Source organism: Dermacentor silvarum, chromosome 5 (genome assembly GCF_013339745.2).
Source record: "Dermacentor silvarum isolate Dsil-2018 chromosome 5, BIME_Dsil_1.4, whole genome shotgun sequence".
In the NCBI taxonomy this organism is placed as follows: domain Eukaryota; kingdom Metazoa; phylum Arthropoda; class Arachnida; order Ixodida; family Ixodidae; genus Dermacentor; species Dermacentor silvarum.
In genome coordinates this window covers 67,413,057-67,424,889 of record NC_051158.1, presented here as the reverse complement: position 1 = coordinate 67,424,889, position 11,833 = coordinate 67,413,057, and the positions used below count along the sequence as shown (strand labels likewise).

Below are 11,833 nucleotides of genomic sequence, written 5' to 3'. Positions count from 1 at the left end.
AGGTAGTCTACACTCTTAGAAATCATTTTGTACAACAGCAATGAGCACTAGTGCCCTCACCTTGGACGGTGACGATGCGGCATCTGGATTGGCTTCCTTCTTGGCCGCCGTCGACTTGGCTGCTGGCTGCCGTTCGAAGCTCAGTCCGACATTGGTCCCTGCCAACTCCTGGTCCATCAGCTCCATGTAGCTCTTCATGTCCAAGGCCAGGCGCGACAGGTCCACCCCGGGTCCGTTCAAATCGTCATCATCACTGCCATAACTGTCGCTGCCACCATTGATGACATCAGCCAGGCGATCTGGCGGAGACGCGTTTAAGAAAGTAAATAATTGCGCAGATCCTATGCACTACGCAAATCGGTGTAATTGAAGCATTGTTTGGTCCCACGCCACCACTAAAGTTGTTGCTATTTATTGCATTACTAGACCTAATGAGTGTTTCAGTCGTCCCAGTGTTAGCTGCTACAAGTGAAGAGTGGTAAAGTTGAGAACTAAGTGTGGCGTTAGGAGCCTGCACATGTGGCCTAATGGTTAGAGCATCGGCATGCTATATTGTGCCTGGAGACCCTGATTCAAATACAATCAAACCTCGATATAACAAAGTTGTACTTTCAGCGAAAAACTTCGTTATATCGAGAATTTTGTTAAATCGAGGTTTCATTAATTCAATAAAACTCAGATGGGGAAATAAAAATAGTTCGTTACATCGCGAATTTCGTTAAATCGAGGTTCGTTATATCGAGGTTTGACTGTAACATCAGGCATGCAATGCTTTTATTGCGTGACAGCTTACCCTGCTGACCCTCATTGACAGGAACCCAACTGATCGACCGACCCATGCCAAACCACAAGAAAGTAGGCAAACAAAGCTTCGCTTTAAAAAAAAGGAATGCTGGAAGATCTGAGGTTACACATTCTGTAACCATTCTTTTTGCCCTTCGTCACTGGTTTGCACAAAGCTGCACCTCCGCTATGGCTGGGGTCGGCCACTTGGCAGGACAGCTGATAAGAAACAAATAGAATCCCGCAAGAACGAACCTTACAGAATACAGCCCCTGCGCAATTTTCAGCAGCTACATATCGTAGACGGCAAACAAATGCTCCACCGCAGCTGATGTGATGACACACTGGAAATCAAACATTCGCACATCTGCAACAACTTATATACAATTACATCCTGACAAGGACTGAGCACAGAGAGGACAGAGGCTCGGAAGTGTGGAGCAGAAAAGGAATGTGAGCCTATGCTGGCGCATAAACTCGGTCATCATCATCATCATCTATTTATCGCCACTGCACGACAAAGGACTCTCCCATCGACCTCCAATTACCTCTGTCTTGCACCAACTGACACCAGCTGACACCAGCAAATTTCCTCATTTCACCACAACACCTAGTCTGCTACCATCCCTAACTACAATTTCCTTGTCTTGGTACCCATTCTACAACTCTTAGTAGACCATCACCTATCTGCACTGCATATTACATGGCTTGCCCAGCTCCATTTTTTTAGGAAACGTCAGCTCCAGACCAACTCCGATTTCCTTATTCAAACACATGTAAAATGAAGAAATGCCTTTCTGAGACAAATGCTAGACCGATTTCAATGAAATTTGTAGCATGCATTTGAGAGGGGAAAGTCAAATTCTAGCAACTCTAAAAAGCGGACTCTTGATTTAAGACCACAAATTTCTTTTTACAAATGTTCCCATAAACTTGAAAACTTCAAAAAATTTAGAAGCATAAACTGTGCAACTTCGAAATAACTCTGCACCAAAACGAGACACCGTATCACAGTTCTGTAAGTTGCATCTAGTAGATCTCAAATGGACAAATGTGGGAGAATGGATTTACAGTTTACATGAATTCGTCACAGTGTTTACAAGAGTATTGCAGTGGTGTCACAAATGAGCAATATACAGTGAACAACTGATTTCTCAGACAGAGCTGATAATTTGGACACCTTCGCGGCACCACCACACACCTTATAGTGCCAATGTACAAGGACGTCTGAAATTTCGGATGCTGAAACCTTTTGCCGTCCGATACCCGACTTTTTTTCGTGACCGCAGCTCTGAAACAGCATTAATCAAAGCCGCCATCGTCGCCACTTTGATTATCTCACACCCTCGAACCAGCAACCTCGTAAGCCAATCCACTGGCAGCCATAGCCAGCCGTAGCTACCGCGGTAACAGTAGTCACCGTAGCCATTTGTGTTGGGCCCCATGGTGTCTTTTGTGTGGTCATTTTGTGCCATCGTGCGCCCTGCAGCCCTAGGCCTAGCTGCTTTGACGTCAGTCACTAACATGCTTCCTGCTGTTCCGTGCTGTGTATTTCAGCGAAAGGATTCACCTCTTTCAGCAATGGTGCCAACTTCGCCTTCGTCATCCTTGCCAATGGCTCCAAAGTGCAGAAAGCATGTCAAGGGTCTAAAAACTGCTGCATAGTGCCTGTCCCCAAAAGTCAGCTTCGCGGCAATACAGCGGCGTTACACGGTCAAGAATACCAAGAGCGGAAAGGGAGCATTGTCACGGGACATGGTATGTGTTCCTCAATTAGACATGCACGCATCTGCGATCTCCTGTCATAGCACGAGCACTGAGGCGCCTAATAATTAAGTGCACTGGCCGACCTTCAGAGCTATTCAGACATGGCTGTGGCGATATGAGCCCTTGAGGGCAGCAAAAGGCAAGCATTTGTTTTTTCGGACTACCCGATTTCGTTTACACGGTCCCTACAGAGTCCGAAAAATCGGACGCTGACTGTATTTCATAGTGGTGTAAGATACATTAACTTTGTCAGTTTTAGATGCATTAGTAGGTGCAGTTTACAGAACTGTGATTTCGTTTTTTATTGCCGAGTTGTAAATTGCTGAGCTGAGTTTAAATTTTACAATTTTCAAGAATCCTTCTATTAAAATTGATTCAATAAATTGAAAATCGACCTCCAACCAATGCTAAATTATTTTAACCTTCCCTTTTAAAGGCAACAAACCACATCAAAATTGGTGCAGTGGTTGCCGAGAAAAACGATTTCTCTGTTGCCATATACAGTCGACTTCCATTAATAAAAATCATGTCGGGACCAATAAAATTGGCCGAGCAAGAAACACGTGCCATGCCTCCAATTCTGGCAAAAATTTTCCTCTATCATTTCATCTATCATTTCTGCTTTCTCTGGATTCAACTTACCGTGAGAGTCAACTTCATCCCCGTAGCTGCTCATGGACGAGCTAGACTCGTCATCTGATGTCGGCAGCTTGAAATCTAAGAAAAAAGAAAAGAAGCAAGTGAATTAGCCACAATTATCACTTGACCTCTAACATTAGGCGCACATCAAGCTACCATCCTTCTCAACTTACCCTCAAACCTTTCCCCTCGCACTCACAGCATACGGTGTACAGAGCACGACAGGATCTTAACGCACCTGGACTTTATATGGAAACTAGCGGCAACGCCGACGCTGACTGCGAAAATTTGCCTAGAGCTTCCATGTAATTACTATCGCAATAACACTGGATGTAACTTCTGTGATAATGAGGCTCAACTGTACTGTTTAATGCTTCTGCGCTGCTTAGCTCTACATGTCTGTTGCTCTAAGAAACGTTTCTTGTTCAATTAAAAATTATGGGGTTAACATCAGAATGCAAGCCACAGGCTACAACAGATGCCTTAGTTGGAGGGCCTCCGAATTAATTTTGAGCGCCTGAACTTTAACATGCACCAAAAGCACAGCACACAAACGTCATTGCATTGTGGCCCCCTCTGGAATGTGGGCCGCTCTAGCCGGGCATCGAATGGCGGGCAACCAAACTCACCGAGAATTGCCCCGAGTGCCTCGACGAAACGGTCAGGATCAAAGTCAATTCCATCGCCTTTGGCTTGACTATTGGCTTCACTCGGCTGTGACTTATCCTTGGCCACTGCATTTGATGGCACTTCTGCTCCTTCATAGTCCGAGACGTGACGCACAAACCGGTCCAGGCTCTCGGCAATGGTCTTGCCAAGGGTTTCTTCATCCTTGTGCGTGGATCTGGTGTGAAAAGTGTTAAAATGTCAACATAAATAATGACATTAAAAGGGCCAACTTTGTATGTTTTGCATTCTTAAGCATATAAAGAAGCTCCTTGCCAAATTTGGATATTATCTGCACGATAGAAGAGACGAAAATGAGCTTTTTTACCCGGCAGCTTTCACTTGCAACTGCTGGGTAAAGATGCTCATTTTCTTCACAGTAACAACACAGTATCAGTAACAACATCACAGTAATACCCCTGTCAAGCGGGCAAGTTAAGTGCACTTACGGGGAGTGCACTTCGGGACCTTGAGTGACACTTTAGGCTACGTGTTTCTAAACGGGAAAACAGAGTGCACTCGCAGTAAAGAAATGGCGACTACGAGCGCGTTTTGTGAAAAAGTAGATTAAAAAGAAAAGTACTTCTAAATAGTGATTGTCTTACGTTGCATAATTAATTAAAACAAACTTAATCTATGTTTTTTCAACAAAAAACGAAAATATTTTTTATTTAAGAGTGTGGCAAGTCAATGCCGGCCAAGAAAAATGCCTAGCCAATCCAGATCGACATAGCGGCGTGCGACGAGGCGGCATTTGATCCTGCTCGAACAGAATATGAACGCGTTTTAGGCTATTATTTGTGCGCAAGAGCTGTTCAACCACTAAAATGAACTTCTTTGTCCTTTTTTTATGCATTACATTTTATACCATTGAAACCACTGGCGACGAGGCTACGCACTCGGCCAGCAAACTGCGTTCCGTGAACGCACTTCGACCGGAGTACACTCTGCAGCGAGTGACACTCCACTTGTGACGTTTAGATTGGGCAAAGTGCACTTAAACCGAGTGACACTCTCCGTAAGTGCACTTAACTTGCCCGCTTGACAGGGGTATAACAAAAAAAACAACATAGTTTTCAATTGGTGCGGTTTCAACAGAGGGCATAAAATTGCAAGGAGCTGCCCCTATTCTGCCATATCCGGCATCTGGAAGATATTTATTCAGAAAAAATGTTATTAACTTTATCATTTTTAATATTATGTTTTTCCTAAGATGACACTCATTTTTTAAATGGGACATGCATAACTTTTTTTTATATATATTTGTGCTACGGTAATCAAATTTACCAGATGTTCTAATGACAAGAAGGCAAAGCATCATGCTGAATTTTGCTAAAATTGGCATGTCAATTCAAAAGTTGACCTTTCAACCATGGGAAACAAACGAAATCGAGTTAGTGGGTGATGCCAGACTACAATGCCTACAATGCCACCAGAGCAAGACATGCTGCTCACTTCGCACTGCTTGCAGCAGGGAATGGCGGCGCATTTGGGTTATCGCCTGCCAAAAGCGTGGAGTATGCTTCTAACAGCACTATGCCCCACGCGCTGTGAAACAGATAGATGAAGATGCTTATCGCAATAGGGTTGGTGACAAAAGCTGTGAATGTGGCGTGCAACAACACAGGAGGAGATTTGCTGGCACCGAAACGGGAAACTGAGTGCCCACCGCAGTTTTCATGTGAGACACAGATGGGCGAGTATTGCTGAGAAGCTGCGGCGGCAGGTGGCTACTGTTCTCGATTGTGCACGCCTTGCGCCTTTTCAAGTTTGCATGGATTCTAGCAGCCGAAAAATGTATCATACAATTGCAGTTTGGCGATGTACTGAACATTGGTGCCAAAGGATCATGTTTTCCGGGAGCACATGAACTGGTAAAAAAGAAGCATAACTGTATTGGGGCATTTTTTGTGTTCTCAATCATGAACTTTGATGCCGGGAAATTTTATGTAACGGGATCGTATCAAAGAGGTTCTACTGTAAGTACCCCAAAAGAAAAAGCTTATTTTCCATCCAAATGTGCAAAATACACAGAGAATAAGCATATTCAATTAGAAGAAATATTTTGCCGAAAATTTTTCAGCAATAGGCAGAACACTAGAACAAAGTTTCACTACAACCCACCTATGGCTTTGTTTGCAACTTCTACAGACAGCCCTTGTCATATGTGAACCATAGGAGTAAACTGGATTTGCTTTTTTACATTACTTGTATGATACCAAATTACCTGTGTGACATACCAAGCAAACAGAAACGAGTACTCAACAATTTAAAATAGTGAAACTTTTGAGTCGAATACAAATCGTATGGCAAAGACTATTCGATATGTATTAGAAATTCGTACAATTTTTGTATGATGCTTTGTTCTTGGCCCCGACGCCCTAAGACCGAGCGTTCATAAATGAGGACTCACGCAGTGTCCTTGTGTTTCTGTTCGCCAGGACCCCGTGACGAGTAGTCCTCGAGCAGGCGGTCCAAATCCTGCGGCGTGACCTCCATCCACTTTTCATCTGCCCCCAAAAAACAAGGCATTTGAGGAATCTCCACTCGATCGTATACACACCACGAATGGCATGACAAGTACTGCATCGGGCGGGCCTTCATCAGAGGTGCTCTAAAACAGCCAAGCTGACGTACACAAGACACATCTTCCCAAGCGATAGTAGCGTGTTATGTTCTTGCATCCCACCAGGGGCATTTCACTATGTTACGTGACTGCCACTGGAACGCAGCATTTCCACTCCCAAATCTTTTTTTGCTCCGCGCTTGGCATTTCAACCTCAATCACAACGAAGTCACATCTGTGGGCGGCGGAAAGGAGCACAAAAAGAACAGGGATGAGAAAGTTACACTGAACAGGCGCTCACTTTCTCAGACACAGTCCAAGGAATCGTGCAAGACGGGAAATGATGCCAATAAGACAGACAAAAAGTGAAGGCTGGAGCATTGACATGTTATGACATAACAGGGCCCCACTGTACGGGAAACGTATCTCAGCAACGTACGTTGTTGGGCAAGTCTGTACATACTTAGACTGTGGGAACAAACACAATATTGATAGGGACGAGCGAGGCTAACGGATGAAGGTGATACACTTGGAATTAGCTTCCAGTAGGACACCAGTTTCGAGATAGTAATTCCCACAGTATGGGACAAAAAGCATGGACATTCCAGTTACCTTTGCACTTCAATGTGTAAAAGAGCATTTTGTTAAAGAAGTAAGTTGAACAGTGCATTTTTACGGCATGCCTGATGGCACATTTCTCAAAAGTGGTGTCAGCCTGGAAATTCATTCCAAGTGAATATGCCATACAAGCTCACTGGCGACAATTCGTAAACTGCAATGTGTGCCGCAAAGTAATTAAATAAGAATAGAATTAGTAATTTTCTGTTAATTAGTTGAATATGTGCTTTGATTTCTCATGCAGGTAACGTCCGCCTCTTTGGATAGTCCCGCTTAAGGAATAGAATGATGCTATCTGCAAAAGGCGATTTTTAAAAATTCCATAAAACATAAAAATGACCACCCCGTAGAGCTGCACATGCTGAGCAAAGCAAAGGGATAAAAGTGAGAACAGTATGTCAGAACAGTATATTGGTACTTATTCATGAACAAACCCAATAACTCAAAAAATGAAACACACACACGTGCTAACAATTGAGAAATGAAAATTGCTTATCATGCAACATGATAAAAGGATGGCCTGATGCAAGCATACCCTTTTTTCCCAATATGCAAGGTCTCTGCTAATTCTTGTGCAAGCTGCACTCTTTAAAACCCTTTGGAGCTTATCTTGTCCCACAACAATAATCGTCATCCCTGTCTTGCGCGCCTTTCTTTTCATTTAATGCTGTGCACCCAGTACTTCCACACCATGAACGACATGCCATCAGAGTGACATAGCATTCTCGACTGGAAAGTAGCGATTGCAGAGTTTTAAAGAACGAAAACACAAGTAAGGCAGATGATTATTGTCGTGGGACAAGATAAGCCCCAAAGGGCAAAAATTTATTAAAGTGCGTGGCTAATAATTCCAAAAACCATCCCTGTTGCACTGAAAACGGGATAGCAGCCACAGCTTCTGCAAAGGGTTGCCAGGTGCAACGGGCCAGTTGATTTTGGTGACAGCCGATGCTCCCCTTAGATGTACGTCAATACAATGGTGAGATTTTGTAAAAGACACCACAGTGTGAAAGACACCATAGTGCAGGAAGGGGGGGGTCAGGATTAATTTTCACTCCCTGGCAATCTTTACCATGCACTCTTGCTACATAAGCCTGTATGGGCCACCTTGACTCGGAAATGAACATGTGACCTCATGCCCCCCGGAAGAACGCCATAGTAGTACCCTACTGTGCCACTGCAGTGGGTTGGGTGTTGGTAGTACTAGTTCGGTGTCACACATTCAAACACGCTCGCGGCCATGCCAGGTGCAAACACTCACCGTCTGGCTCTCCCAGCTTCTCGCTCTCTTCCCGGAGTTTCTCAACATTGACATCGAGCTGCCGCAGAAGGCGTGACACCCGCGCGCGGGCCGAGCACGTTCCGCGGCGCTCGCTCTCACTGTCGGCCCCCGCGAAGACCGTCTGCGCAAAGTACTCGCGGGCGCGCTGAAGCAGGATGTGGTACAACTTGGACCCTTCCAGTTCGCCCTGCAAAGGAAAGAGACGCAGCAGGAAGGGGAGCGATCCTGTCAAAGTTGTTCGGTAACAGTTCAGACTTCTTGAGCAAGAGGCTAGCTACAATGACAGCAAGTGTAACAGCTTAGAGAAACAGGTGCAATTGATTTTGCTACCCAAACAAGCTGCCAGTCCAGATTCAGTCGCCCATCTATAATTCGGACACGACGGGGACCGCCTAAAAGTCCCATCACTTCATCGCCACACTAGTTGGCGGAGGCATAGAGGATGGAGTTGGCACCAATTGACACAGTTTGAAGGAGACGATCAGACTGTGTCGCAATTTAACACGTCAATGAACAAATGCTGGGTGCACAGAACCAACACTGGTGGAACTCACACGACAAAGCAGCCTTTACAACGGCTTGGCGGGCTTGGCTTGTCCTGCCGGTTGGGCGCAGTCAGTGCTGGATAGGCTAAATGAACTAGGCTTCGCTTGGTTCGGTTTCGAGGAGGCGCCAGCAACATGGCTGACGACCATGCCGGCAATGCCCGGCAACCATGAAAGCCTGAATATCGTAATTTCTGCTCGACTCTGTGGAGGAATTATTGGGGGTGAAATTAGCATTCAGTCATGCAGGTGGAGTCCTAATTATCAAATAACATGCCGTAAGGTGTCTGAAATTGTTGTCATCCTTATATATAAAGTCTATAGGTCCAGTGGCAGTACCATGAAGCAGTCCGAATAAGCATGTCCACATTATCGGTATTTGAATTTCTAATCGGCCACTGTATCTCTTGCTAAGGGGGTAATGAAGATGGTGATAATAATGGTGGCAACAATGCCGATGATGATGATGATCACGATTACAGCAATCATAATGACAATGATAACAATGAATTACCTGAAAGTAGCCCTTTGTGCTGAGGCTCTTGAGGAAGCGCTTCCACCGAACGTCATCGCCAAGCTCGGCAAGGCCAGGTTCACCATTGGAGGCCATCTTGTCCGACCCAGCGGCCAGAATCTCCAGGCCACAAGCCTAACAATGTAAAGGCAAGCATCCACCAATGACATCTGTAAATCCTCCGCAATGAAACAGACACTTATCAAGTCACGAGACCGTTGGTCAATAGGCAGGTAAAGATGTAATGAACAGACAGCAGGGTTCGTAGCAATTGTCTTAAAAAAAATATGCAAGGGCTTTTTAAGGATTTGCAAGGACATGACAAAGCACTTTCAAGGGCATTAGCAACATCACGTTTGAATTCTTGAGAATAAGGCACTCACTATCTTCGTTACCAAGCAATACATTTGTTTTAGTGAATAAAATTAAATTATGGAGTTTTACGTGCCAAAACCATGACCTGATTATGAGGCATGCCGTAGTGGGGGACTCTGGAAATTTCGACCACCTGGGGTTCTTTAACGTGCACCTAAATCTAAGTACACGGGTGTTTTCGCATTTCGCGCCCACCGAAATGCGGCCGCCATGGCCGGGATTCGATCCCGCGACCTCGTGCTCAGCAGCCCAACACCATAGCCACTGAGCAATCACGGCGGATGTTTCACTGAGCACAAAGCGAACGAAAAGGCACATAAGAAAGACTTAGTGTGCCCACCTGCAACAACTACCACAAAGATTCCTAGCCAAGATTTCACTTTTCAAACGCACCAACCCTCTCAACTAAAGACCAAACGATATCTGCTAAACCTTAGCAATGCCTCCAGCTGCTCTGAGCTCGTTTCTACTGCAACAACAGTTATTTGTTCAACTGAATCCGATGCACCGAACTTTGAGCAAAACCCCTGTAGTTCTGCGTTAACTCCCCTAACTTACAATACAATGACACAAAACTATGACAGCAGTGGTGGCATGACGACACCAGCATGAAGCAATATCACAATGACAATGATGACGATGATGACAAAGCATGGTCACCGTGGGCGCAATAATTTCACAGTGACGAGTCCCGCGTGCCGCTGCCGCGTGGATATTGTCACATTGTAGTGACGGGGAAGAATCACAGTGGCATAACTGCGAGTGACGTAATCTAACTCATTATCAGGCAAACCTGTGACCAGAAAAGCTTTGATGTGCTTTATAATTGTTATACCAAAAAACTACTCCTACCATTGTGAAGCTTATCGTTCCTAGTATCCAGCTGTGTGCCTAAAGTAAGATTTTGATGAGTAGTTTTTGGTCCATTGTTCCCAGAAACAACTTTAATTAATTTTAGTCAACTTTACAACTACCTGGTATATTATCAAAACAACTGCATATTTGGAATCAGTATAAAAAACTGAACAAGACTGTGCAGTTTTATTAAATTTGGTAAAGAGGGTCTTATTGAATGTCAGAATACCCACTTCCCCCATTAAATCGACCCTAACGGGACTGACAAAATGGATCGAATTATCCATCAGGTCAAATTAAACAAGATGCATAAAAACAATGTTAAAACCACACCGCTGATTTATTTGGCAGTATTTTTTCGATTCAGAGGCGCCCATGAATCAAACACGCGCCCACTTTCTATGTGGTCAAAATAGAAAACTAACGCAGAAATGACATTCCTAAACAAAGTATAAATCTAATGTGCACCCGATCGTGTAGCAAAAACAAACATGGGCAAGGGTATAATGTGTGTTGCCCAACAGTGGCCGGTTTCTTAAAAGTCAGCTTTGCCGCAATACATACATGTCATGCGGTAAAGCATTTACACGCCACGAAGGCAGTTTTGGTATTGTGTCTGACTGGCATCACGCAGGCAATATTCGGCCCAATTTTCTTGAATAAAAAAAAAAGGCGGATGTTAGAATCAAGTGCCATAATTAAACATTGTGAGCTATGGCTGTCGTAGTACAAATCTTCCTACGGCAGGCCAAAACTAGGTGTTTTTGACGGGAAATTTGACATGTGTTCAACGTATTCACTGTCCCCAATGCCGAAACGAACACTGCCACTAAAAGAGTTGCCATTGGGGCCACCTAGGGGTCAGGCAAATACGTAATGACTGGTAAAGTTCGAATTATTCGGGGAAGGCCAAGTTTACGATTGAAATAACGATACTTTGGGCGCGTGTAAATGCATGGGTGCTGGCCAGGGCCTTCGATCGGGATCGAATTAACAAAAAAGTTGAATTAACTGGAGTTGAATTAACGGATATCTACTGTAACACTCAAGAGCGACAAAAGCAGTGAGCCCAGTCGTTGATGGTCAAAATCTGATCCACAGGTCAGATGCAGTGGTTATTTATACATAAATAACCGTAGATTCTAGCGTTATCGGTGGTGCTCACATGCATTCTAGAATGTACAACACTATTCGTGCAGTGCATGCAACTCCGAATACACAAG

General features: G+C 44.5%; 1 protein-coding gene across 1 annotated transcript in view; it reads right to left on the bottom strand.

Annotated features, from left to right (window-relative positions):
- The window catches only part of LOC119454158 (protein ecdysoneless homolog), a 28,576-nt gene continuing 16,743 nt past the window's right edge, over positions 1-11,833 (bottom strand). Inside the window, exons 8-13 of the mRNA XM_049667953.1 lie at positions 9,381-9,515; positions 8,301-8,508; positions 6,269-6,365; positions 3,819-4,033; positions 3,193-3,267; positions 1-299 (exon numbers count right to left, since the gene is read on the bottom strand). Of these exons, the coding sequence (XP_049523910.1) occupies positions 16-299; positions 3,193-3,267; positions 3,819-4,033; positions 6,269-6,365; positions 8,301-8,508; positions 9,381-9,515 (1,014 nt within the window). The 3' untranslated portion in view covers positions 1-15. The remainder of the gene's footprint in view (positions 300-3,192; positions 3,268-3,818; positions 4,034-6,268; positions 6,366-8,300; positions 8,509-9,380; positions 9,516-11,833) is intronic.